Source organism: Sparassis crispa, assembly GCF_003851025.1.
Source record: "Sparassis crispa DNA, contig_000001F, whole genome shotgun sequence".
Taxonomy (NCBI): Eukaryota; Fungi; Basidiomycota; class Agaricomycetes; order Polyporales; family Sparassidaceae; genus Sparassis; species Sparassis crispa.
In genome coordinates, this window is record NW_020939748.1 from 3,388,894 (window position 1) to 3,414,867 (window position 25,974).

At 51.9% G+C, this 25,974-nt stretch overlaps 12 protein-coding genes across 12 annotated transcripts; 7 read left to right on the forward strand and 5 right to left on the reverse strand.

Annotated features, from left to right (window-relative positions):
* Window positions 1–199: 199 nt before the first annotated feature.
* On the reverse strand, window positions 200–1,314 carry SCP_0212170 (Nicotinate-nucleotide pyrophosphorylase [carboxylating]; the record flags this gene model as incomplete). Its single annotated transcript, XM_027755127.1, has 5 exons — window positions 200–276; window positions 326–586; window positions 642–826; window positions 899–1,039; window positions 1,100–1,314. The coding sequence occupies 5 exons, from the start codon at window positions 1,312–1,314 to the stop codon at window positions 200–202; spliced, it is 879 nt and encodes a 292-aa protein (XP_027610928.1).
* Window positions 1,315–1,744: 430 nt separating this feature from the next.
* SCP_0212180 (hypothetical protein) lies at window positions 1,745–2,438 on the reverse strand (the record flags this gene model as incomplete). The annotated part of the gene is made up of 3 exons (XM_027755128.1): window positions 1,745–1,898; window positions 1,948–2,216; window positions 2,271–2,438. 3 exons carry the CDS (start codon window positions 2,436–2,438, stop codon window positions 1,745–1,747), a joined length of 591 nt encoding a protein of 196 aa, XP_027610929.1.
* A 2,212-nt stretch (window positions 2,439–4,650) lies between these two features.
* On the reverse strand, window positions 4,651–5,977 carry SCP_0212190 (hypothetical protein; the record flags this gene model as incomplete). Its single annotated transcript, XM_027755129.1, has 5 exons — window positions 4,651–5,031; window positions 5,086–5,547; window positions 5,599–5,630; window positions 5,682–5,770; window positions 5,829–5,977. 5 exons carry the CDS (start codon window positions 5,975–5,977, stop codon window positions 4,651–4,653), a joined length of 1,113 nt encoding a protein of 370 aa, XP_027610930.1.
* Window positions 5,978–6,183: 206 nt separating this feature from the next.
* SCP_0212200 (hypothetical protein) lies at window positions 6,184–7,446 on the forward strand (the record flags this gene model as incomplete). The annotated part of the gene is made up of 4 exons (XM_027755130.1): window positions 6,184–6,374; window positions 6,424–7,010; window positions 7,065–7,133; window positions 7,187–7,446. 4 exons carry the CDS (start codon window positions 6,184–6,186, stop codon window positions 7,444–7,446), a joined length of 1,107 nt encoding a protein of 368 aa, XP_027610931.1.
* Window positions 7,447–7,871: 425 nt separating this feature from the next.
* Window positions 7,872–8,572, reverse strand: SCP_0212210 (hypothetical protein; the record flags this gene model as incomplete). Its single annotated transcript, XM_027755131.1, has 2 exons — window positions 7,872–8,492; window positions 8,549–8,572. 2 exons carry the CDS (start codon window positions 8,570–8,572, stop codon window positions 7,872–7,874), a joined length of 645 nt encoding a protein of 214 aa, XP_027610932.1.
* A 1,171-nt stretch (window positions 8,573–9,743) lies between these two features.
* SCP_0212220 (hypothetical protein) lies at window positions 9,744–10,802 on the forward strand (the record flags this gene model as incomplete). The annotated part of the gene is made up of 5 exons (XM_027755132.1): window positions 9,744–10,145; window positions 10,194–10,265; window positions 10,316–10,469; window positions 10,529–10,650; window positions 10,749–10,802. 5 exons carry the CDS (start codon window positions 9,744–9,746, stop codon window positions 10,800–10,802), a joined length of 804 nt encoding a protein of 267 aa, XP_027610933.1.
* Window positions 10,803–12,048: 1,246 nt separating this feature from the next.
* Window positions 12,049–12,792, forward strand: SCP_0212230 (phosphatases II; the record flags this gene model as incomplete). Its single annotated transcript, XM_027755133.1, has 5 exons — window positions 12,049–12,101; window positions 12,158–12,426; window positions 12,479–12,532; window positions 12,593–12,627; window positions 12,682–12,792. 5 exons carry the CDS (start codon window positions 12,049–12,051, stop codon window positions 12,790–12,792), a joined length of 522 nt encoding a protein of 173 aa, XP_027610934.1.
* Window positions 12,793–13,292: 500 nt separating this feature from the next.
* SCP_0212240 (alpha/beta-hydrolase) lies at window positions 13,293–17,018 on the forward strand (the record flags this gene model as incomplete). Its single annotated transcript, XM_027755134.1, has 19 exons — window positions 13,293–13,335; window positions 13,396–13,495; window positions 13,551–13,619; window positions 13,673–13,958; window positions 14,006–14,021; window positions 14,074–14,097; window positions 14,150–14,179; window positions 14,233–14,272; window positions 14,329–14,381; window positions 14,436–14,653; window positions 14,706–15,190; window positions 15,249–15,468; window positions 15,527–15,548; window positions 15,602–15,642; window positions 15,696–16,046; window positions 16,104–16,464; window positions 16,515–16,576; window positions 16,627–16,841; window positions 16,898–17,018. 19 exons carry the CDS (start codon window positions 13,293–13,295, stop codon window positions 17,016–17,018), a joined length of 2,757 nt encoding a protein of 918 aa, XP_027610935.1.
* A 316-nt stretch (window positions 17,019–17,334) lies between these two features.
* Window positions 17,335–19,065, forward strand: SCP_0212250 (Tubulin alpha-1A chain; the record flags this gene model as incomplete). Its single annotated transcript, XM_027755135.1, has 7 exons — window positions 17,335–17,395; window positions 17,503–17,534; window positions 17,590–17,800; window positions 17,863–18,164; window positions 18,223–18,395; window positions 18,448–18,602; window positions 18,656–19,065. The coding sequence occupies 7 exons, from the start codon at window positions 17,335–17,337 to the stop codon at window positions 19,063–19,065; spliced, it is 1,344 nt and encodes a 447-aa protein (XP_027610936.1).
* Window positions 19,066–21,209: 2,144 nt separating this feature from the next.
* On the forward strand, window positions 21,210–22,970 carry SCP_0212260 (Tubulin alpha-1B chain; the record flags this gene model as incomplete). The annotated part of the gene is made up of 9 exons (XM_027755136.1): window positions 21,210–21,270; window positions 21,325–21,356; window positions 21,404–21,605; window positions 21,655–21,956; window positions 22,013–22,459; window positions 22,510–22,592; window positions 22,653–22,687; window positions 22,744–22,814; window positions 22,866–22,970. The coding sequence occupies 9 exons, from the start codon at window positions 21,210–21,212 to the stop codon at window positions 22,968–22,970; spliced, it is 1,338 nt and encodes a 445-aa protein (XP_027610937.1).
* Window positions 22,971–23,450: 480 nt separating this feature from the next.
* Window positions 23,451–24,579, forward strand: SCP_0212270 (Probable RNA methyltransferase; the record flags this gene model as incomplete). The annotated part of the gene is made up of 6 exons (XM_027755137.1): window positions 23,451–23,488; window positions 23,542–23,663; window positions 23,725–24,109; window positions 24,161–24,314; window positions 24,371–24,482; window positions 24,539–24,579. 6 exons carry the CDS (start codon window positions 23,451–23,453, stop codon window positions 24,577–24,579), a joined length of 852 nt encoding a protein of 283 aa, XP_027610938.1.
* A 118-nt stretch (window positions 24,580–24,697) lies between these two features.
* On the reverse strand, window positions 24,698–25,776 carry SCP_0212280 (predicted protein; the record flags this gene model as incomplete). Its single annotated transcript, XM_027755138.1, has 7 exons — window positions 24,698–24,758; window positions 24,814–25,005; window positions 25,063–25,211; window positions 25,265–25,366; window positions 25,420–25,490; window positions 25,568–25,677; window positions 25,745–25,776. 7 exons carry the CDS (start codon window positions 25,774–25,776, stop codon window positions 24,698–24,700), a joined length of 717 nt encoding a protein of 238 aa, XP_027610939.1.
* Window positions 25,777–25,974: the final 198 nt, after the last annotated feature.

Sequence of the window (25,974 nt, forward strand, 5' to 3'; positions counted from 1 at the left end):
GAATTCTACCTTATAGAATGTCTCCATAGATGTTCCGGACAAATGTCAAGTACTTCTGGCTTGATAGCGAGTACAAATGGAACCGGTATTGCTACATGTCCCATAACGACTGGATAAAAAGATAGAATACATGTGGTCTTGGACAAAAGTCTTCTTTTCTTCTCCCTTCAGATGTAAGCTCGAAGTGGTTCTAAAGTCGTCAAATCTGAATTTTCAAGCTGAAATCAATGTGCTGGACAGATTGGTGCACGACGCTGGTGCTCAGGATATCGATTTCTGTTCGGGGAATCAGTGCTGTCCCTCGCGAGAAGTAACAAACACACACCATTGATGGCTCTCTCCTGCAGGTTCGTCTCGGTGATGTTTCCACTGCTTTCAAAGAGGAATTTACGCTTGCCACTCCACTTCTCCCGCAGTTCGCGAGCGACGCTCACGAGCTGGTCGCCCTCCATATTGTCTAGCATGATAATGTCCGCGCCGGCATCGATAGCTTCGTCTGCCTCTGCTTCTGAGCCGACCTCCACCTCTAGCCGCAGGCTGAACCCGCCGACCTTGCGCGCTTGCTGAATGGCAGTAGTGATGGATCCTGCGGAGTGTTACGCGTATTAATGATTACGAGGGCATTCGAGGAGAGGGCACACCTGAAGACCAAATGTGATTATCCTTCAGCATAATCATGCTCGAGAGGTCATGCCGATGAGGGTCGATGCCCCCGACGAGCATCCCGTACTTCTCCACGAGCCTGAACCCAGGCGTGGTCTTCCGCGTCCCAGCAATGATTCCCTTGTACCCATACCCTCGCGCGAGATCTTTGATTGTTTTCGACCTGCGTGATACAACATTATCATAAGCCAAGCAACCATCAGCTGCATCACCCAACGAGCAGCACGGCGCTCACTTTGTCGCAATCCCGCTACACCGCGCAAGTAAATTCAATGCAACACGTTCGCCCAGGAGGATATGCCGTGCTTTGCCACGGACAGTTGCGACGTGCTTGACAGGCTCGAACGTCTCGCCATCTCGCATGTGCCATTCAACCCTGCAGCACACACGCGCATCAGTCCCGCCCGTTAGGCAGAGCAACGCGCGAACCACTCACTCGCATCCCAGCTGGGTGAATACTTCCGTAAAGAACGGGGCACCTGCAAGGACCGCAGTCTGCTTGCCCTTTCCAAGTAGAAAGGCCTCGCGGTGCGCTTCGCCGACGACGAACCCACCGTAGTCGAACGACGGCGTGTCTTCTGCCAGCCAGGCTGTCACCTGGGGTTTCCAGCTCGGTGGCAGGAGGTACTCATAAGACTCGGGCGAGCTCATGGGAAAAAGTCAGAGATGACAGTGGGCGTATCAGATCGCCCGAGGCATTTACGGAAGTCTCGCGCGAGGTCGATCCAAAATTCAGGAGCTTGTCGCAGACGGCGAACGAATACTTCTGCAGAGGTTGGTGAGAACGGACGCTGTATTGCACAGTTATCCGCAACTAAAACAGTACGTTGAACAGTACATAGTATGGACAATACGTAGTATGTGAGCGACTGTCAATTACACCCAGAGTGTTCAACAAATGCACGCAGGTGCAGGTACACCAGAACGTACTCTATAATATAATACCAGAACGTACCAAGTTACGACCATCGAAAAGACAGGAAAAAGGACAGGCAGTGTACTCTACAGAGTAGTCCGAACGTTCGAATCAATGTCTATAGTGATCAGATAGAACGGTGTCTACAGCGATCCACATCACTCCTTAAGCAAGCGTGACGCCGAGTAGAGCCAGTGCCGCGAACAGCACCGCCTGCATGCCCATAGCAGGGGCAGCGCCGCTTGTCGTGGTGGGGTTGGTAGAAGAATCGGAAGAGGTGGGGTTCAGAGTACCGCTGCTGCCACTGCCAGTCGATTGCCTGAACCAAGGTCAGAGTGAGGCGCGCATCACGACAAGATCAACCTTACCCAGAGTTTGTTCCCGAGGAAGTTGGCACAGATAGAGTGGAACCACTGCTACTGCTGCTGGAGCCGGAGCTCGAACTCGAAGTCGACTGCTGGAGAGTAAAGTCTCCAGACTGGGCGAGGACGGCATCGAGGCGGGTGGCATCTTGAACAAGGTTCACCTGGTAGCCCGCGCCTGCAACCCAACCGCCGCTCGGGGCACCTACACTGACGGAGCCGAGGCTGGAGACGACAAGGGCATCTAGAACCTGGGAATAGGTCGGGTACTCGTTCTGTAACTGCAGGTGAATATTTTGAATCAGGTGATAAAAGCGCTGATGCCTCACCTCATTGACCAAAACGATGGTGAAGTTAGCCGGGTCGGTGGAGACAGAGACCCAGGAGACGGTGTTGTTGCCGCTGGTAGACCACCCGGTGCTGTTGGTGGGGGAGGTGACCTGGAGGGCGAATGCCGAGGCGGCGAAGGCGAGGAGGGTGGCGAAGGAAGAGCGCATTCTAGAGGTATAAAGCTGTATGCTTTTACTTTTTTGACGATGAGAGGTGTCGAATGCGATGGAAAGGAGGAGGACGAACAGCAAGATTTAAAGTAGTAGGGAACGTGTACGCTGTGCGGAAGAAGGTCGAAGCCTGGGAATAGGTCTTTATATGAACGCTCGGCGGCTGCCACCAGTGCGGCCCAGAGTGACCGACACTGTCGAGATCTCGCACCTCCCCGTTCCATCACCGCTAATATCACTGCTCTTTCTTGTTGGCGTCCAAGCTCTTCGCCGTGAGGACACGACGGCTCCAACCTTCTGCTGGACGCAAGCTGGGCATCTCTGCGCAACCCACTGGGCCATATCGGCAGAAAATTTCACCGCGGGAAATCACTCCAGGTTTTTACTATCTCACTCAGGAACCGTCAGTCGAAGCCTTGCCAGTGATAACACTGATCACGCTCGAGGCTCCATGCCTTATCTGCAGCCTATGATTTACAGAATTGTAACGGGCATGTCGAGCAGTCGCGACTCGGTAACACCATTACCACTCGCAGGCATTTTATACTACTGTCAAAGAACCGTTCTGGCGCAAGTCAAGCAGGGATACCTGGAATAAACGTACCAGGTCTTGGGTCTTGAGCGTGGATAACTTCGTGGCCTTTCTCTTCCGTCTCTGGCAGGAAGCTGTTGAAAAAGCAAGGTTTCGGCATCTAGTCCGACATATTAAAGAGACGGCAGTACATTTTATGTATATCTGCCATTCATGATTAGGCTGTGACAATTCTGCCGACTTCTTTATTGCAGTACGTTCACCACATATTTCTCGTACTCCAGTTAGTGGTGATTCACCGGTGCAGTGATCTTGCACACCAGTTATCCATTATCAAGACGTCACCGAGAGCGATATCTCGGAACATCTGGATCCAACATCCCGGTGCTTAACGATCCATAGCTGCGTACGACGTAATGGAGACTCGATTCCGGAACAGATGGGCGAAGCATCAAGTCCTTCAAAATCCGATACTGAGCCATGGAAGATTCGGATTGATGACCCCATAGTCAGCAGGTGCACATCCGAGCGCACTGGGAAGTGATACTGGATGCCTACGGCGTTTATGCGCCCTTCAGCTTTACTAACTCCACCTCTCTTGTACGGCGCTGGTATACTCGTAGGCAAGTCTCCCAGTGTTGCAGTATGAGTGTCTTAGTGTACTTAATATATATGACGGCATGCGACAGAGCCACGGTGGTGACAAATGCCGTGTTTTCTACCATCTTTCATAGCACTGTAAGTGCGCACTGGGCATGCTGCACGGACACAGTCCAACGCTGTGTATGATATCCGCTGGGTTGCTTACGATTCGCAGAAAAAACCGCGCATTTTTTGTGTCAAGTAAACGGCCACAAAAAAGTGAGTAACAGTACCGCCGATCGTGAGGTGATGCTGAGGAAGGGGGTGTAGTAGTGGACCATGGATGCCGTGCTATTTGGGACTCGTCTTGGCTCTTTCTCTGTTACAGCCACGATCGATCAAAGGCCGCGGAGATCAAATTTTAAAGTCTACTATCCTACTAAGGAAGGTATCTAAGGTCGCCCTCGGCTGTCCGGGGATTTCCTTTTCAAGGACAAAGTACCGACTCGACTGTGCTTGTACTTGGAACGCAGTGCCGACCAGTACAGTTTCAATACATGCGCCAATTGCCAGGTAGCTAAAGCAGCTCGATGCAACAGATAATCGAGATGGATAGTTGAGCTATAGCTTGTGATGACATCGTTGTGCACACACTTCTGCGTCGACTTCGAAATCGTCGATTCCGCGGACCGGGAGTGATCACAGCATTAATATTGTTCCTGAGGAGTGACGAGCATAATATCACCTAAAGTCACTCGTACTCATTAATTGGCAATAATATAGTGTTGATTGGAATTGCTGATTGAGCTTCCATTTGCGCAACGCAGAAGGAAGACCAACCAGCAATGCGATCAAGCCAGAGACGATATCGAAATCAAAAAATGACTGCACGCCTCTCAGAGAACACATGAATCGACGGAGTTTGTGGACGTGGCAACCAAGGCTTGCATTATATGCCCGCCATGAACGTTGGTTACTGCTGATGTGGAAGTCCGTCGAGCCGCTTGAGTAATCTCGCATGCCGTGCGACAGTAAGCAAACCAGAGCTGAATTATGCGGCAAGATCACATACATTAAGGGGACAACAGCAACGATCTATACCACCATATTGGCCAGCATTTCCTCCGCGTCCACCCACAAGTCTCTCTGTCCCCAAATGCCGACAATCGCCGTTATGATCAGCCAACAAGACCGCTCATCCATGCTGATGTCTACTGGAGTCGCCTCATCAGGGGATGCAGTCTCGATGGAAACTGTTCGTCGGATCATGTTTTCTTTGATTAGCGACATGCATGCTCGAGCGAGATTGCGGAGCAGACTTGTCTCGTCTGCAGAAACATAGTCTTCCACGCGGGACAGAAGGATGAATATCCACCGCGCATGTGTGTGAGTGAAATATGCAGGGGGACGGTGGGGCTGTTCGAGGTGCACGTTGATCCAATGGGTGAAGTACATGAGGAGGTGCAGTGCATATCGCTGGACAAGAAGATGAGTGTATCATCCCCACCGTAGAACAGCACAGGAACGTACGTGGTCGATGTATTGCATCAAAGAGGGTGTCGGTTCGCGCCGTCCTCGGTGAGCCTGTTTGTCTACATCATCACATTTTTCTCCAGGACTAAGCTCTTGAGGTGCAGGAGTACCGAAAGGTGTTGGTAGAGAACCAGAAGCCTCGAGCACACTTGCATCCTTCATATCAGTGGCACGCAGAGCTTCCTGCTCCGATGCATACGCACGGCCTTCTTCCCGGTAATCATAAGATAGTTCCCGCTCATCAGTGTCATCAGGAAACCCGCGTAGACCTCTACTATAACGGTCGTTCCGCCACTTGTTCTGCTTGTTTTGTTGCGGCTTCTTAGGCGGATCCCAGTCAGTTTGCGGCCGCCCCTCAATGAAGGCCCACCATTGATCTCGTTGCTTCTTCTCCGGCATGATCTTGTGTGGAGAAGCTGAGGCGGGTACATGTACGTGGATGGTTGGTTGCGCGGAATTCTAGGGTGAAAAGTGTGAGAACGATAAAGCCGACACGCTCCGACGACCTACCCTGCGAAAATTCCTGAATCGCCCAAGAAAAACTTTACGCCATTCTTCAGAAGGGAGCGCTGGGTGAGGAACACCCAACCTACTAGTACTCGTTGCGGGTTCCACTGGGTCCTCCCTTATCTCGTACGGGTTCGCAACTCGTGTATAGTGAGGTAGCTTTCGAGCATTCCGACTGTAAAAACGTCAGCTCCGGTGTAATATTACTGAAGTAGCAGTAGCGTTGTTCTTACCGAACGGTGAACAAATACTGCAGGCCATCCATAGGTTCACCAGAATAATCATGCGGTAGGTTCGCAACCGGTAGCACTTGCCGACCCAACATAGGTTCCTCATCTGCGTCTGAGAGATCCATATCAGATGCTTTGCGCTTGGGAGCCATTATTATCCAAAATCTGTGGGAAGAGTAACGAGTGAAGGTGAAGGAGGAAGCCCGAGGGACTTTGGTGACTGGCGCCTAGGACATGACCCACGTGACACAACAATTGCAAGTCTTTCGAGTTGCTTTCGAGTTGACGTTCAGAACGTACAAAGCATGACTAGCTCTATGCTATAGACCCTACGGTCTTATCTCACGACTCCACGACCATGGCAAACATCCTTGACGAAGATGACGTCGACGCTGAGACCCTTCAGGCTCAGGTCGACATGTCCATGGCCTTCACGGAAAATCTAGTAGCATCTTGGATGAAATCATCAGAAGGGAAGCTCCCCTCGTCAAAATGGAGACGCCAGGATGAAGAGAAGGAGCTGGAGGAATATATGCGTAGGCCTCCCAGGTGCATGGTCTGTAGCCATTGTTTGTGCTGTAGTTCACCGTTCATATAGGCTTGGCGTTGGTGCCGCAATTCCGGAGTCGACCAGCGCGTTCGGACGCGATACGGCGAAGCTCAAGAACAAGCTTACTGGAGGAGCTGGAAAGAAGCGCGCACGAGAGGAGGAGAGAGAGGTGGTCGTCGTGCCCTCGGACGATGAAGAAGAGAGCAGGGCCGGCGCGATCAGGAAGAAAGTCAAACTAGATCCATTCGCCAAGGTATCCAAGCCAAAGGAGAAGAAAAACAAGCTCAAAGCGGAATTGTCGCCTGCGAAAGAACACCTTGTCGCTGTGAATGTGGAGGAGAATATCAAAATCGAGGATGTGGTTCCTATGGAAGGTCAAATCGAGGGAGAACAGGAAACTGCTGCGCCTCCGTCATCACCTAAGAAGAAGAAAAAGAAGAAGAAACACAAGGTCGCCGGCAACTCCGTCGTTGACCTCACCGTCTCACCCCTCTCTACGTTCTCTAAACTTGCCCCCGATTCTGTCGGTTCCGTTCCAAGCTCGGTAAAAGTGCAGGAGGAGTCAACGGTCATCTCGCGATTCCTTCAAGGCGTGAAACACTTAACCCGGAGTTTGGACATCTCTGCGTTCTCAGGTTGGGCAACTGTATTGTATGTGGATATACCGTGGTCTCATATATTGCCTGAAGCCATTAGTGTGCCCTCTTCTCCCGAGAAATTGGCTTCGGAGAATAAAGCCAGAACTTCCGTTGCTTCAGGTAAGTTTCTTTCCAGAAGTTGCTTTGTCTTATCGCGGCTGATGAATCTACAGCCGCGAACGTCGCATCCTCACCAGAGAAGACGAAGCCGGAGCCGATCGATGCAAATTCCCTTCCTCCAAGTCCGGCTAAGCACGCCTCGAAGCCAACACTCATCTCGGGCGTCCCTTTGCTCAATCTGGACGGCCCTCCGATAGAGGTAGAGGAGGACGCGACGACTTCTCCCAAGAAGAAGCGTAAACGAAAGAAGCATAAAAAGAAGAAAGTGTTAGCTGATACGCACGTCAGCGGTGATGCTGAAGAGGAAGGTTGAGGTGTTTGCAGGATGGCACTTAACTACGCTACGGGATGATGGTGTGACAACCCTTTGGATACCGGTACGTACTTCCACTGCATACAAATCTTCTAGCTTACTGATTTATTTCACCACAGATTATGCGGAGGCAGGAACGTGTTGGTATGCGTCTCCGTTATGGAGTTACTTTATTCATCACACCCCTCGGTGAATCGCACATCTTTGCACTTGTTGTGAACTTGGATCTCCACACATTTATCTAACCATACTGACGTCACTTGTATTAGTAAAGCGACGAATATCCAGACTGTCCACGGGTCCCTACACTATACTACTACAGCTAACGTGCCTAGCGCCGAAACTGTCGTTAACAATCGTCCCAAAATAGCGATGTAGATGAATAAATACTATAACGGAGCCTTCAACGAGGAAAATTTAATGAATCATCTGCGCCAGTCCCACCTGTTGCCGGCAGCCTCGTACTTCAGAGCAGCAGCATCCTTCCTGCTTTGCCGCTGACGCCTGCGTCGCTCCTTCTGGCGTTCTCTGGCTGCCCTCTCGTTCATCTCCCTGCCTATCGCAGCTAACTCCCTGTTCCCGGTGAGTATGCCTCGAAGACGGGTTCCATGACCATGGTGGTAGGGTTTGGTGCGATGGGGGAAGTGCATGCACGATGACTCTCCTCGGTTCGAATGGCCGAGGTCGCGATGATGGTCAGATTTGTCATGATACCCTCGACCCGAGTGATGTCTTCCCGAGGAGTGGTGGGGGCGGCTAGAGTGATGTCTGCCGGAAGCGCGAAGCTTTGGGGGGGAGTGACTCTTCGGTGAGGAGAAGACGGAGAATATAGAGAATATACCCCAGAGACTGTGATCACTCTCGCGCCCCCGCTCTCTCCGCTCTCTGGCCCAATTGTGCTTGTACTCTCGGATGGCACGAGCTTCGCGCATCTCCCTGATGCCGAGGCGTCTGACGGACTCGTTGTCAATCAGCGTGCCACGCATCTTGGTGACCCAGCCATGTACCGTCGACGCTTTCTTGTGATGACGTCCATGGTGATCAGGCTGAGCTGGCTCACCATCAGTGCTGGGACCTGGTGCAGAGGGAGAATGCGGCGCACCGATCCCCACTCTATTTCGATCATGGTGGTGGTGGACAGCAACCTCGGTATCGGACATCGTGTGCAGGTAGACGATTACTTATAGACAATAGTTGATGGGCAAAATGAGGCTGGCAGCAGCGTGTTCGCCGTGTGTTGTTGTTGTCTTCTCTGTGGGAGCAGCTGTCCAAATTCTTTACGTATATATGCACGTGACTGTCGCGTCGCGTGTATAACGCGTCGCGGTCGCGTCTTTGGCGTAGCGACACAGCCACAGATCATGGATTGACACAGCACGGCTTCGACTGCGCGAAAACCTCGTGTTATCTGTGTAGGGCCTCAGAGCAAAAAGCGGCGTAGCAGGAATAAGTATTAACGGAATCGGTCCCCGTCAGGAACGCTGGGCAGCAATAATTACAGAAGATAACGCAGGGTGCTAGTATGCTACTCATATTGTACCTATCGCTGTAACGCATAAACCGCTCCAACAGACCGGCAGGCCGCATCGGGATCCCGGAATCAGGCGTGGTTCCCCACAGATTGATGACACTCGCCGATGACCGCGAAGAACACAGGCATCTGCATGAAAAAAATGGCACTCATCCGTCAAATGGCGTGGACATCTCTGGACATCTTCAAATTTCGGCACTTCCGGCATTTTCGGCGGTAGGGAGTACACACATGCGCACTGTAACCATGAACCATGGCCGGCTCAACGAGCTCGTTCTTTTCCCACTTCCCGAAACAACAGAGAATTCTCAACGCCCGCATGAAACGCCGTCACAGAGCCCGACATAACTGTTTCCGAGGGCTCTGGGGTGCAGAGAACGGGGAGACCAATGAGAGCTCGGCCTTTGCCGAGTCGGGATATTTCCAAATTTGGGCGAAACACGTGGCGGCGGTTATCCAATTCAGGACGGCGGCAACCGCTGCGCGCCGCATCATCATGCTGCCAAACGTCTCGGCCTGGTCTTTACTCATGTCCATCGTCTGGATCCTGGCCTGGGTCCATCCATCCGCCGAACGTTTTGTTCTCGATCCACGACGAGGTCCATTCGGTTGTGCGCGCGTCGCGTGCTTGTAAATACCTACCGGTTTGACGCGTCGCCTTATAAACTTCCTTCGACTCGGCGATGGCGGTTAATATTCATACCTTCTGGAAGCTGTGGTCCCTTTCATCTCTTCTCTGAGCAGCCGATAGAGCCCGCCTTCTACGATGCAAACGTCGTTCGCCAACCTCGAAATCCGTTCGAATCACGGGGAGACATCCATGTCCTCGCCCACATCGCAGAGCGGGCTCCTTGACGAGTCGCACCATGGTTGCCCATTCTCTGGCGCCAGCGGCAACCACGCGGACCACACACAGCCGGCGGGGAAACCCCAGGCTACATGTCCCGCCATCTTCACACAGGAAGTCGATCCCATCCTTATCAAGCACTCGTTGGAGGACCGCATCGCGTACCTCACAGACTTTCTCAACTTCACTTCGGCAGACTCGGATGTGATCAACAAAGTTGCGCCCCATGTGAACGACGTGATCCCGGAAGTCGTCGACTCGATGTATGCGAAGCTCTTTGAGTTCGACATCACGAAGAAAGTGTTCATGAAAAGGAACCAGGTGCGTTGCGTGTTAAATGCTCGGTGATTAGAGCTCAGTGTGTTCCAGGGATTCGATGGTCCTCTCCCAAAGAGATTAGAAGACCTTACCTTGGACAGTCCTCAAATAGTATTCCGAAAAGTGAGTTCCAAGGTTGGTTCATCTACGCGTTCGCTGACCATGAGGTTCAGGTATTCATGAGATCATGGGCACGTCGCGTTCTCACGTCCGACTATGCAAGTGGCAAAACCTGGGCCTACATGGACAAGGTCGGGTTGATGCACACTGGAGCATCGCCGTTCAAGCACCAGCGCTCCCTCGGAATTACTCCACTGAACGTTCCATGTGCGTTCCATTAGCCCTTCGCATGGACGAGTCTAACTTAGGTCATCCTGGTTAATTAGATCGGGATTGCGCTCTGACGCTGGGGTTGGTGCAGAACATCTTGCAGACCGCAATTCTTCGTTTGCCAGCGGACAAAGCAACGACAGAGGACAAGATTGCAGCTGTCTCAGCCATCAACAAGGTACGTGTTTCCGGGCGAATTTCCATACATCTCTCTATCACTTTCCCGCTCGATGTTTGTTGTGAAGCAGTTCAGCTATACTAATGATCACTGCACAGGTCATCTGGATCCAGAACGACTTGTTTTCACGGCATTATATTGTCGACGAGTAGAGACTTTCATGGCATACCTCCACGTCACGGACATTCATTCGTTCAAGTAAGATCAAGTAAGATGTTATTTGTACCGGCGTAGCATTCAGAAGTTGTTGAGCACGCTATAAGATACATCCCTCCCCTCCATCGAGGTAATAGACGTTTTGTACGCGGCTGTCCGGCGGACCCCACTGCATTTGTCGTTCTTGATTCCGTAGTGCTGAGTGCGTCTCCCGCGTCGCGTACTTCCCGCGTATCACGTGCCGGGCATTCGCTCCGAAGCAAAGTCATGGCGCCTTCCTGGCGCCCACAAACCACACAGCCCTCAGCATTCCATTCAGATGCAATGCTTCTCCAACAACATGTTTGCAGCTCGTCGGTATTCGAGCGCCCTTTCATCGGCCAATTTTCTCGTCCGTGCTACTGGGCGACGGCGTTCGCAACATCGCGACCATCTTCTCAGTCGCAGGCAGTGAGAACCTAGTACCACGAGCGCCTTCTCCACCGTTCTGTGGTCACTGGATTGATTTACCCCAGCGCTCCTTCCCCCTCGCTCGAGTCAATAGATCCGTTGACTGCCTGCCACGAAGCTCTCAATACGCGCTGTTGCGCCTTACGGAGGTCTCAACCAACGTACAGTCAAAGTCGCTCACATACCAGTGTGTCTGCATCAAACGACGGAGTACGGTCTTCACCTGTTCCTGCACTTCCCTTGCAATACCGAATACGTCGGACGACACCTTCTCTCCTGATCTGCTCGATGTGATCTGGTATCCACGGAGCCAAAGTGATCTTCATCTTGAGATTCATCGAGTTCCAAAGGGGTACCGCCACCGCTGCTCTGGTGGCTGATTGACTCAGTAATATGGGACCTTTTTTGATTACATTCACGGCTTCGGAACTTGCGCGGCAGAACAATGTTGAGGTCATGAAGACACAGCTTCTGCGCCAGGATCTGTGCCTTCTACGAGGCGCTAAACTCGTGTCGGCCGCATGCGGGCGCCTACAACACGTGGAATGAGCGTCCGGGCATATTCCCACGCTAATTGGCTGTGTTTTGTCACTGCCATAGACGCTGCTTCTGCCAAAATCGTACATCCATCATGCATCCACAATCTCCGGACCTGCCCTTATTGCGAGTACGCTATGCTTACCACTTCGGAGGTCGTATTAGACCGCCTCGAGAGCGGCCTCTACAAAACCCAGCTCCGTCCAGCGAGGATGGTCGCGTCGAAGTTCCGTTTGGGAAGCACAACCCGTCAAGATGAGCTGGAGAAATATCAACGCCATCATCGATGGAAAGCTTTTCTTGGGAACGTATGTATTTGCACTGCCTCCCGCTTGGCGTGTCTCATATACTTGCGACCCGTCAGTATCGACGCTGCGATATCTCCCCGGACCCTGTCGGATCGGCGCATCACCCATATCGTCTCTGTTGGGTCGGAGCCCATACCTGCGGATAACCCAGCATCCGGGTTTAGGCATCTGCGCATCCCCGTCGAGGATATCGGTCATGCGGATTTGTTGATCCATCTGCCAAGGGCGTGCCGTTTCATACATGACGCGCTCAGCACCGGTGGCGTTGTTCTCGTGCATTGTGTTCAGGGACTGTCTCGGAGCGCCGCCGTGGTCGCTGCATACTGTAAGTATTCGCATCTCTTCTCCGCGGAATTGAATAACTCGATCATTTTCAGTGATGTACTCTCGACATATTGACGCCACTGATGCGATACAAGCCGTTCGGGCCGGTGTGTACATCCATGCGCTCATATGAAAATCATTGTATTCAGTGCCACTCCTTAAAGCAGCTCGCGAGCAGGTTTGGATTATCCCCGGCTTCCAGGTACGGTCCGAAATACGTGTCGTTTTCTTTATCACAACTCACCCATAATCTTAGGAACAATTGGTTCTCTTTGCGCTTTGCAAATATGCACCTTCGCCGAACGAAGGCATATATGTTAACTGGCGTCAGAGGATCAACCGCCATATCCAAGAGCAGCATCGCTGAGATACATGCAAAGACCAGGAGTTCCCTTCATGCGACTAGAAAATACCGCTTCAAGTAAGCGATGATCAAGACGTACTCGTGATTTCTTGGATGTCTTGCCAACGTTATATCACTCCTACCTTACTACCTGTATTTTAATGTGTGCATCTCGGTCTGACTACTAACGTCCCACGTAGAATGTACAAGATTTTCATGTTGTTTGTTGTTGTGCTACAGTACATACTGGTATTTGAGATCGTCTGTAGATATTTCACTTATTTTTGCCTTTTTGAGACGGATGGACAGCCGGCGGGCGTCTGTCCCAGGTTCTCGGGGCGGTTGAGTATAATTACAATCTCAGATCGCCGATGGGCTCATGACGTAGCGGTATGAATTCGAATCACGTGTCAGACGCGCCATGAACGCGCTGAGGCTGCCCCCCTTCCTACTCCCTAACCCTGGCCTTTTGGATCTACATCTTTTGTTCTCCGGGGAAATATTAAAGTTGATCTCTAGACGCCATGCCCCTAAACACTGTCTCTGCTGCTGTGTATATCACCCCGGGTTCGAGTCTATACCGTTCACGCGTGGGGAAGAGTTGCGGCTGACTTGATGCTCTCCTAGTGGTGATAAAGACACTTCTTAAACACTCGAAGAAGAAAGGTCAAAAGCTGACTGACAGCGATGCCGTTCAAGAAGCCACGGATGACATCTTTTTCGATGAGTATGTCCCACTGCTGATACGCTACGACGTTGATTATCGACGGTGTATATTTCAGAGCCTTTCATATAGTAAAGGCATTTATACAGTTGGGAACTTTGAATACAATAGAATCTCTGCAGGAATTGTAAGTGTTTATCCATTACACGAGTGTTTCCTGACACTGACCGCATTGCGCAGCACGAACACCCATGTCCCTGCTCCGTGGTGGGCTGCCGTGTCACCAGTTCGGATACCATTATCGACATGCAATAGAGCTGCGGACGTCCTTATCGACTGGTTCGGCCAGGAGGACTTGAGGTGCGTCGTAGGTGGTGAACGATGGTGGCAAGTTAGAGGATTAGACGGGATTGACTCGGAATGGATCACGGAGAAGAAGTTCCTCCAAGACACTCCGGAGTATCAAGGGAAATTTACTGACGAAGAGGAGAACATTTTGCGTATGGAACATCTGGAGCCCGTCATGGTGAGTGATTTTCGCTTTGGGTCTTCATTTACTAAGCGACTCCCCAGCTCTATGTTCATGGAGGTATATCTTGCTGAGAGAACTTTGGTCGCGCATTGTTAACTTCTCTTCCTAGGTGCCTATTTCTGGGGTTCAATAAGTATGCGTCGGTTTCAGCCCGAGAATCTGCATCTGATATCATTACATCTTAGACACTCACAGGTACCAGATCATACATTATGGTGCGTTTAAATTCCACGAAAGTCTCAAAATATTTCACTGTGCATAACGTTAGCTCGCAAAATGAAAGGTCGCGCCTTCACGGTTAATTACCGGTGCGCTTGAAATTGCGCAGGCAGAGACAGATGGTTGACGCTTTGTTCTCTTGCAGGAAAGCTCCGCAATATCCTTGGCCATGTCCTCTTCAGGATGTCCTAGCAGCTTGTCGGTGAAAGGATTGTTCTGGAAAGATGCGTTAATAACATCCCCGTTTTGCAGATTTCTACCTCATCAATCCTCCTCCAAATGTGGTGCACAAGCCTGTCTCACCGTCCAAGATTGTCTTTATCGGAGACTCAGCTGGGGCAGGCTTATGCATCAGCATCCTCACGGTCCTCAGAGACATGGGATTGCCTCAGCCGGCTGGTGCGGTGCTCATCAGCCCATGGGTAGATCTTACCCATAGCTTTCCGAGTGTTATGAAGAATGCTGAGACGGTGAGTGGCACGCTGTCCGATGAGACATCTCCCTGAATGTATCATCGCGAAGGATATTATTCCTCCGCATGGCTTCATCCACAAGCCATCTACGCTGTGGCCAATACAGCCTCTGCCAGAAGGCGGTCGAACTCGCGTCATTCCTACAAAGACGAATCCCCCACCGAGACCTGGGCATGCAGATACATTGGAGCCAGACCCAGCGCGTTTGAAGAGGCAGCTCCGGCAGCGTATGGAAAGGGGCCAGAAAGGCACTCCCGTCCACGCGCACGATCTTCAAGAGGACGATGCACAGATAGAGAGCCAACAGGATATGCTGAACCGGGCCAATAGTGATGACGAAGAAGGCCCGAGGAGATGCGCCGATGCTGACGGCCCCACCTGTGATGGAGACACACACCTCGATCAGGAAGCGCATACAGACTACGATATCGCCCTGGACATGTTCGAGCCCAAACCCCCGAAGGTCCTCATGGAGAACCCGGGGGAGAGGCCGCTTGAACTGCGTTCTCAGATACAGGTCTATGCAACCACCGAGTAAACTATACCAGTGCAGCCTCTTTATAGACACTTATCTGACTAGTCCTTCTGGCAGGCAACTCACGCATCCTCTCGTTTCCCCTGTCCTGCAAGGTTCTTTGGGTAACCTCTGTCCACTATACATCCTCGCGGGAGACGGCGAACTCCTGAGAGATGAGATTATCTACCTTGCACACAAAGCTGCGCACCCAAAGGATTACCCTACCAGAGCCGGCGCGCTGAGGGAAGCACGCAGACAGAAAGAGAACGCGGAGAAGTTCCAGACTCCAACGAAGGTGATGTTCGTCTACTTACATCTCTAAGAGCATCTAAGCTGATGGTCGAAACCTCCAGGTTCACCTGCAGGTCTTCGACGGTTAGTTCTTGCGTGGCATGTACCATGTAGAAGCTGAATCATACCATCGTCAGGAATGTGCCATGTCTTGACCGTCTTCACGTTCACGAAGAGCGTACGTTTGGAAACTCAGCAGGCTCGCTGCTGTTCATCTGACAACGTTGACAGGCAAAATATGCGTATCGCTCCATCGCCGAGTTTGCCAAACACGTTACGTCGCACTCCGAGGAGCACTTGGATCGCAATCCATTCCCAGAATTGCGCAGAGCGCCTTCTGAAATCTCTGAATCTGAGTCGGACGACGACGATCATTGCGACCGTGCAGTGAAGAATAGTAGAAGTACCCACAGCGGTCACAAGCTGAAAGAGGTGGAACCTCATCGCGGCTCTGCTGGAGGCGTGAAGCACCACAAAGAGAATCAGGAGAAGGTAAAAGAGGATGTCCAAGCAGGCGAAACCGACAGATTTGCGAACTCTGAGAAGGTCGGCGAATCTCAGAGCAACGAAGCGACGATGAAGGTGGGATTGTACTCGTTCCTGAGATGGAGAGTTGTCTGATCTTGTCAGCGTGGCCAGGACATCCCCAGTGTCTTTATGATCCGAGAGCGCGTCGATGTTAATGGCCGTGTGCGCCCTATGGAGCCACGAGAGGAAATCGAGGCACTTTGTTTGCCCCCTGAAGCGGTCGCACTCATCAAAGAGGCACCGGTCAAAAGGTGGCTCACGGGCCAGGAGGAGTGGGACAAGAAGTACAACCGCGCCGCGCGCAGAGTGGTGCATCGACGGCGGTATTACGAAACGATGACAGCCAAGCTGATGAAGAACGCTCGGGATCAGGGTTTCGTTCACGCCAACGATGATGAGATGATGAGAGTCAACTCTGGCCAGAGCTCAGCTTCACCGGCCGCTGGCGGTATTGCTCCCGATCGACGATGGGGTGGGTCAGGTTATGAAGTCATGCAAAAAGCTCACTCACTTCCTCGCTAGGTCCCCTGGATCTTAACGGCGAGCTTCCTCCCCCTAGTGCTATAGCCGCAAGAGGAGATACGGTACGTCACCGTACGTTTGTTCTTGAAATGGCGCTTCATACAAGGTTTAGCGCGAAGCAGTGGCGCTCTTGAAGATGCATATTTACCACAGCGCTCCTGCGACGCACAAGACGGTTCCCAGGCGCAAGACGTCTGATGCGATACGTGCTGCGTTCGATCCCATGGACCATCCCACGAAGCCACCTCGCCAGTCTATCTCCGAGCAGCAGAACAAGACCCATGTCATACCTGTGCACGGCCTGCGTATCTGGCCGTCCCTCCTCACGTAAGTACCAGTCAGGATTTTCCTTAGTGCAGTCCCTCTCATCAGCTACTTGCCAGACTCTTCATGCGCAAGAGCTCGAGAAAGGCGTTGCGCGGCAAGAGACAAGCAGAGTTGGGGATACTCTCCACGTCTCAGAAGCTGCAGTCAGGACTGGGAAATTCCGAGCCTCAATCATGACCGGGCGCGTTTCATGAGCGATTTTCTAGGCAGAGAGGACTTTTTGGATTCTGTATGGATGCTTTTAGGATTAGTTTATAGACTTGTCGAAGTCTGTGTCCATATGTATTGCATACCTGTTCCAGCCTACTTCTAGGGCGCGAACTACAACAGTTTCTATGTCTGGGAATAAATGATGCGCACGGACCAAGTCGGGCACGCCGTGTGTGGGAACGTCTTTGTCATCGTTTGGATTGCCTTCGCCGTTTGCGCGTGTTGTCGATCTTTTCCTTCACCACCCTTGCCTTTCTCTTGTCTTCCATCCTTCGTCGACAAAATGCGTGAAGTGATCTCAGTCCACGTCGGTCAGGCTGGTGTCCAGATCGGTAACGCCTGCTGTGAGTTTGGGTACATGTTCTGCGATTTGACGAAAACGACGCGTCAAATCGTACCATTTTCGCGTCCGAGGTTGCCCAACATGTTTCTGACTTCGTTTGTCTCCCAGGGGAGTTGTACACCGTTGAGCATGGCCTCAGCGTAAGTCTCGTTGCGCGTCAATGTCCACGCGAAGACCTCAACTTGTTCTTTTTAGCCTGACGGGCGCCTCGTCGAGGGTTCACCTTCCGCTCACGACGACAGCTTCAGTACTTTCTTCTCGGAGACCGCTTCTGGGAAGCACGTGCCGCGTTCGCTCTATGTTGATCTTGAGCCCAATGTCATCGACGAGGTCCGGAGTGGCACGTACAGGAGTCTCTTCCATCCGGAGACTCTGGTGACCGGCAAGGAAGATGCTGCTAGCAACTGTGAGCTCTATGTATAGATGTTTTAGTCGTTATCGCTTACGGTTCGCTCTTCCTTCAATGAGATGCTCGTGGTCATTACACCATCGGCAAGGAACACATCGACACCGTGATGGACAAGATCCGCCGGCTGGCCGACAACTGTAATGGCCTTCAGGGCTTCTTTGTCTTCCATTCCTTCGGTGGTGGAACTGGATCTGGTCTCGGTGCTCTTGTGTTGGAGCGTCTCTCGACCGATTATGGCAAGAAGTCGAAGTTGGAGTTCAGCGTATATCCTGCGCCGACCATGGCCAATTCCGTCGTTGAGCCTTACAACTCTGTCTTGACCACCCACACGACTCTTGAGCACTCTGACTGTTCATTCATGGTGTGTTTTCGTGTCGTATTCTACGCGGATTTATCTGCATTGAGCTGATGGATTATAGGTTGATAACGAAGCTATCTATGACATTTGCAAGACCAGGTTGAACATCACGTCACCCAGCTTCTGGAACTTGAACAGGTTGATCGCCCAGGTTGTTTCTTCTATCACCGCTTCCCTCCGCTTCGATGGGTCCTTGAACGTCGACTTGAACGAGTTCCAGACGAACTTAGTCCCGTGAGTCTAGTCGTTACTGTCCGTTTGGCACCATCTCATGTAGTGTCCACAGCTTCCCTCGCATTCACTTCCCATTGGCGACTTTCGCGCCCATCATCTCTGCGGAGAAGGCTCACCACGAGCAGAACTCGGTCGCTGACATGACCTTCTCTTGCTTTGAGCCCGGCAACCAAATGGTCAAGTGCGATCCGAGGGAGGGCAAGTACAGTGAGTATGCTTATGCTACGTTACATACTTGTTTGTTGACTTGTATAACTTAGTGGCTTGCGCCCTCCTGTACCGCGGTGATGTCGTCCCCAAGGACACTAACGCCGCAGTGAGCATCATCAAGACGAAGCGGACTATCCAGTTTGTCGACTGGTGTCCGACTGGCTTCAAGCTTGGTATTTGCAACGAGCCTCCGGCGCATATACCTGGCGGCGACCTGGCGAAGGTCACTCGCAGCTTGTGCATGCTGTCGAATACCACTGCGATCTCAACTGCGTGGAGCCGTCTGGACCACAAGTTTGATCTTCTGTACTCGAAGCGAGCATTCGTCCATTGGTATGTCGGTGAGGGTATGGAGGAGGGTGAGTTCTCGGAGGCGCGTGAGGATCTTGCCGCGCTGGAAAAGGATTATGAGGAAGTCGGCATCGACACTGCTGACGTAGAGGAGGTCGGCGAGTACTAAGCATCTTCCTTTGTTAGGCCCGATTTCTCTTCTCGTTGCTGTTTATGGTTTTCGTCTTGTCTCCTTGTCGTCCACTTTTCCTTGTCACGATCACGCCCATCATCAATGTTTCGGCTTATATTTTTCTACGCAAGCAGTCCCACCTATACCATCCGTACGCTAAACGTATAATGCATGGATTTCAGCGGAGCGACGATGTCTTGACATTGGGAATTGCACGATGGTTGTTGGCAGCCATGACTCAGAAACTGAAAATATTGATAATGCAAACATCTGAGTTTTTTATTGGTACGGCCTTGCAAATGTTTTCGCTGCACTATATGTACAGTCGGGCCATACAACCACAGCCAGTCCATTTCAATTGGAGCGCAATTCAAATTCTAGGGCAGATACGTCCAAGATGTCCCGCCACTTGTCGTCCCATTCTTCTAGGAACAGGCATTCCGCCTGCGCATCACTCTGCACGGCCAACACATCGCGGATACATCTTGCAAGAACTCCAGCCCCTTCTTTTTGATGTCGTGCGTCTCTGCCAGCGTAACCTGGAACATTGTAACGCAGTTTCGTCCGTTTTCCTGCTTGAACATAAGGGAGTCGGAAGTCGCGTTATTCTTTTCGCTGGCACAAGAAGCATGGCCCAGTATTTTTTGCGGAAAAACCACTAGAAATGGTTAAAGTAAAGCACACAGAAAAACTCTGGAAATAGAAAAAAGTATTTCTCCAGGAAAAACTGTGATTCTCAGCTGCTGATTGGACAATCACAGTATTTCCCACAAAAATTTATTATGCTTTTTTCAAAGTTTTTTCTCGTGCTTTACTTTATGAATTTTTCTCAGGGTTTTTCCCTAAGAAATACTTGGCTATGCGTGTTGTGTGGGTAGATAGTAATGGTCGAGTTTGAACTCCGCAGTCGAACCATGCATTGAGAAGAAGACCTCCTGGAACCTAGGGTTCTGCGCGGGCATAGAGGTCTACACAGCCGTAGTCCTGGTAGAAGCGTGCAAGGTGGGGGTGTGGGGTGTGGGAGTAGGGACGCAAGATGCGTCTCGTACAGGGTCTCCAAAACCTCCCTCGTGGTCGCAGAAAAGTGTTCCACCCCGTCGTAAGGGTCGGACTGCATAAGGCGTCTTCTGTGGGAGCCTTCGTCCATGTGCGTCCATTTGGCAGATCTGATTCCGACGGCCTTTAAAGGCATCACGAGCCGATGGGCCAAAACTCTGCTTCTGTTGCCACGACTTTCTTCTGGTGTAGACGACTAGCAATGTGGTAAGTTTCACGGTTTATAGCAGATAGCCAGCGGAACTCACGCCATAAAAATCTCCGCGAAATTTGTAGGTTTCATAAAGAAAAAGCTGGGTTTCGTTACGTAGCCATTCCAGTCGAACGACTACGAAATAGTAGTATCATCCGAATTCCAGTCCACGGAGTACGGCATTTGACTGGCTGGGATGCTCTAAATGCCCGATTCATGGAAGTAAAGGACGGAATCCGCAGTTTCCTGGTAGAAGGTGAGTAAACGACACTGGAGCCGATAAGTCAGGACATTAATGTCGTCCTGCCTGTCGGCGATGCTGGGAGTCCGACTTTGACTAGACAAAGACACGCGTACCTATGCCGGGATGACCGATTGCAACTATATTACCATCAGGTTTGCCTGGCCCCGACCAAGCAGTGTGCAAGCTTCTAACGCCTCAGCATATTCGTTGCCAACCACTGCACTGTCCAAACCCCGCCCCATGAAGGGGTGACCCCTGATCGAAGTGCAGGCTGCAGGGATCTCTTCGTCCAGGTCATGACCAGAAAAAAAGGTACTATCCCGCGCGACGAGATTCTCAGAAGGGGCGAACGTTTCGCGACCCCACACCTTCTTCGAGGAGTCCTTAGCCACTAAATCGTGGTTATGGAACGATAAAAGATGAAGCTTTGAAGGACGAAGCCACCTGAGGGAGACATGAGTCCCAGTGAAGTTAATGCTGGTCGTACTTACAGTAGAAGCTTACCGAGAAACTCATTAGACTATGACTTTGGGCGCTGGTGGGCTCCCAGTCGCCTTTTATGGGGGAGGCACTATTTAAGCCCAATCTCTGGGCACCCAGCCTCTGCGTCGTTCACGAATCGACGACCTGCTGCCATCGAAGACAATTATGCGTGAAGTTATCTCTCTCCATATTGGACAAGCTGGCGTTCAGATTGGCAACGCGTGTTGTAAGCTCGTCTGTCCCTTTTTTTGCGCGTTGATCTTGATCATTGTTTATGCAGGGGAGCTGTACACACTCGAGCATGGCATGACAGTACGTGTTAGCATACTGACAGTGAAGGCTGCTGATGGATCTCTCAGCCGGACGGTCGCATAACCGAAGTAAAACCCGGTAGCGACCATACCAGCTTTTTCTCTGAAACCAACTCTGGGAAACATGTCCCTCGCTCTCTCTATGTCGACCTTGAGCCCGGTGCTATCGATGATGTCAAGACTGGTCCGTACAGGTCATTGTTCCATCCCGAGACGATGATTTCTGGCAAGGAAGACGCAGCCAACAACTGTATGTTCGTCTCGTCATTCACAAGCTGCGCCGTTGACCCGTCTTTCAGATGCCCGCGGCCACTACACCGTCGGGAAGGAGATGATCGACCCAGTGATGGACAGGATCCGTCGCCTGGCAGACAACTGCTCCGGCCTGCAGGGATTTTTCGTCTTCCACTCATTTGGCGGTGGAACAGGTTCAGGGTTCGGCGCGCTGGTCCTTGAGCGCCTCTCGGCAGACTATGGCAAGAAGTCCAAGTTGGAGTTTTGTGTATACCCCGCGCCTCAGCTGTCGAGTTCCATCGTCGAGCCGTACAACTCTGTGCTTACGACGCACACGACGCTCGAGCATTCGGATTGCTCGTTTTTAGTGAGTGCTCTCAGTACTTTGTCTCCTAACGATGTCCGAGAATATCGTGTGAATAGGTCGACAACGAAGCGATTTACGACATCTGCAAGACGAGGTTGGGCGTTTCGCTGCCGAGCTTCACGAACTTGAACAGACTGATCGCGCAGGTGGTCTCGTCCGTGACCGCGTCGCTGCGCTTTGGCGGGTCCATGAACGTCGACCTTGCTGAGTTCCAGACGAACCTCGTGCCGTTCCCGCGCATCCACTTCCCTGTCGCCTCGTTTGCGCCGCTGCTGTCCACGGAGAAGGCACACCACGAGCAAAACTCCGTTGCAGAGATGACGTTCTCGTGTTTCGAGACGGGGAACCAGATGGTCAAGTGCGACCCAAAGGAGGGCAAGTACATGGCGTGCGGCCTCTTCTACCGCGGCGACGTCGTACCCAAGGACGTACAGGCCGCCGTCGCGACCATCAAGACGAAGAAGACCATCCAGTTCGTGGACTGGTGCCGGACGGGCTTCAAGGTGCGTTGGGTTGAAGTCCGATCCGGGTTGAGCTGACGTGCCGGTGATAGCTGGGAGTCTGTAATGAGCCTTCGGCGTGCGTGCCCGGCGGCGACCTTGCCCGCACGACACGCAGCTTGTGCATGCTGTCAAAGTGAGCACACCCTTTCGATTCAACGTGACAGGATAGTTGAATTGAAGCGCGGCGTTAAAGTACCACGTCCATTTCCGCCGCTTGGAGCCGACTTGGTACGTGTCTTCTCGCCGGAGAGCTAGTTGGTCAGACTAACTGATGCATTTTGTAGATTACAAGTTTGACCTGATGTATTCGAAGCGCGCCTTCGTTCATTGGTACGTCGGTGAGGGCATGGAAGAGGTCAGTGTTTACTTCGCGTGCTCCGCGGGCTGCGTGCTCATATCTCCCCAGGGTGAATTTTCGGAAGCTCGCGAAGACCTTGCCGCGCTCGAGAAGGACTATGAGGAGGTAGGTCTGGACTCCCCGGAGGACGAAGAGCAAGGGGTTGAGTATTAGATCCTGTGAATACCGACGGATTACTTGGAAGAGTACTATAAACGGTTGGTATAGTCGCTCTGTAGTCGTGCCTCTTTCATTATTTCGTCTGTATTCTGATAAGTTATTCAACTCTTTTACGCGATATCCTTCCCTTGACAGAATGGATTCTTGAAGTTGCAGGAACGATGGAAATCCGCAGAGGCGCCTACGTAGTATCCGTTGCTGACTAGTCTCATCCTGAGGCTCCTGCTCCTGCTCTCTGTTAGTCTTCGTTGTTGACTTAGTCTGATATCAAGGCCGTCCGCGACATTATCAGAGGGGCTTGCATTGAACCTAGTAGTTGCTGACTGTCTTATGGCTATGGATGATAGTTGATCCATGCACACTGATTCAAGCGCGTAGATGAGAGCGCGACCTGCACGTGATCGATGCGGTCTCGCACGTGAGGTCGACGCGTTTGCGCAGGGCGGCCGGCCAACATCGGGCTATCTACGAACGATGAGCAACTCGCAGCCGGTTCACGGGAACTACCATGGGTTGGTACCACGAGCCAAACAATTGAAGAAGTGCGTAACAAATCCTTTCGCAGATACTACACCAAGCGGCTGTTTGTGCGTGATCCCCGACTAGCAGTACTGCCTCCTTCCACCTTCGCTGGTGCGCGGGTTTTGGATGTGGGATGCAATGAAGGATTCGTAACTTGCGAGATAGGTAAGTCTTGTATGTATCTTGTACTGCCGAACTCACTCACCGGGACGTGTCGCAAAGCCAGCGCAGTCATGGGGCGCGAAGAAAGTCATCGGCGTAGATATCGATGACACGTTGATCAGGGCTGCATGGAAACGGAGGCGCACCGTGTGGAGCTCTCAGGAACCTTCAAGAGACAACCAAACATTGAATGCCAACATGACCCAGACAAATGGCAGGAAACGAAGGAGGGAATCAGTCGCCTCGGACGATGAAAGCACGAGTACTGGTCGCGCGCAAGCAGATTACTTCCCCCTGTCATGTGAACATATGTTCGGGCCACTACCTATACTTTCTACGTGCAAAAGTGGCGACTCCACGAACTTTCCGCATAACGTTGCCTTCCGCGCGGCCGATTGGGTTAACAGCGAGATCCCTGAAGACAAAGAAGGATACGACGTTATTCTCGCGTCCGTCGTTGTCTCGATACTTTGCTTGCGTTCGCTTACGCTTTATTTCAGATTCTCGGTATCTAAATGGATCCATCTCAATGGCGGAGATGAAGGGCTGAAGAAATTCTTCCGGCGCATTTATTCTGTGCTAAGACCGGGGGGCACATTTGTGTTTGAGCCGCAAGACTGGGATACATACGCTAAAGCTAAGCGCATGGATGCTGTGCGCTGAATCTCCTTCGACCGCTTAATTGTATTGAATTTTTCTTTTTTGAACAGAAACTCAGAGAGAATGCCAAAGGGTTGAAGTTACGACCAGAAGACTTCGAGAGGATCCTCACTGAGATCGGTTTCGGCCCCGCACAACATCTGGGCATGGTCGGACAGAGCGGTGAGTATTCAGAGGATGGCTCTACTCATATCCCAAGCTCATGGACTTGTGTAAAGGATTCCGACGACCAATTGATGTGTATATTAAAGCCGGATGACCTACAAGGTGGGTCCAGCTGTATACGGATTGTAATGTCCCTCTAGACTTCTATGCTCTAATATCTCATATACTTCTGCGGGATCTTACATGCTGCTGAATCGCACTACTCGATGGTGTTAATCACTGGCAATGTTAATCTCCACCTCGATGCCGTTTTCTGTTCTCCGCATGTTGACGCTGAGAGGAGAAATTCAGACGCGAGTAATCTTCACAGATATAACCATAAGCCTACCTGGACAGATCCTTGATAATGAAGTCAGGCTGCGAATCCTCCACTTGCTTGCGACTATGCGTTGTCAGTAAAGCCAGGGTTTTGCATCCGGCCGCGTTTCCGCTGCGAACACCGGAAGGTGCGTCTTCGATGACCAGACAACGCTCCGGCGGGACTCCGCATCGTTTTGCACCGAGCAGGTATGGGTCAGGCCTGCATCAGTGTAACACATCAGCCTTCTGTGACGACGAGTTGAGCGCACATGCGTACTCGGGTTTTCCCTTCGTGACATCTTCTGCGGCTACGAGGACGTCGGGTAATGGAAAGCCAGCGAGGTTCAGCGCTGCTGAGGCGTAACTACGCGTCGCGGACGTGCAGATCGCCCAGCGGGGCTTGGGGAACTTGGCAACAGACAAAAGCTGACAGGCATAGATCAACATTGGACGCCAACAACTGGGTGAAGGAGAAATACGTCGTCGATGATTTCGTGCGCCCCTGGGAGCGCAACGATGCCTCTCCGGCCATTTAGGCTCGAAGTGGAGACGATGGCTTCCTCAAAGCGGACGGCTTCTCGCTACGAGCACATCAGTCAACCTTTGCGGAGCACGAATTTGACACACCACGGACCTGTAGCTCTTCTGGGTCCTCCACGCCACAGTGTATCCGTAAATTATCGACGGTCCGCACCCCATGCGAGGCTGAACGGGTGAACGCCGGGTAAGCATGACTCATTCCCACCTGTCCAAACAAGCGCGGTGTGGCGAGAGACACTCACAACTGAGAATTTCGTGGACGTTAATCCCGGGGTATGATTCTGCGAAGAGCGACCACGCGCCGACCACGCCCGCGGTGGAGTCTACGAGGGTACCGTCCATATCGAACAATCTGTGGTATGCAACAGCGTTAGACTGCGTAAGGATAGACAGGGTGTGACCCGACGCAGGATACGTACATCGCATCGAACTCGAGCGTCGTCGAGGGCATCGTGCTTGGTGGATAGAAAATTATAGGTGTAAGGAGAGCTCACCGCCTGTGTCGAGTCAATTATGTTGTCATCCGGCTCGGACTCGCCTCGGATTTACTTACTCGACCCCGGCCCGGTGCCGTATGCAGAGCGGACCCAGCACTCCCAAGTCTCCCAAATCTTTGCCGAAAAAAGTCTACATACGTCAAAATTGCTCC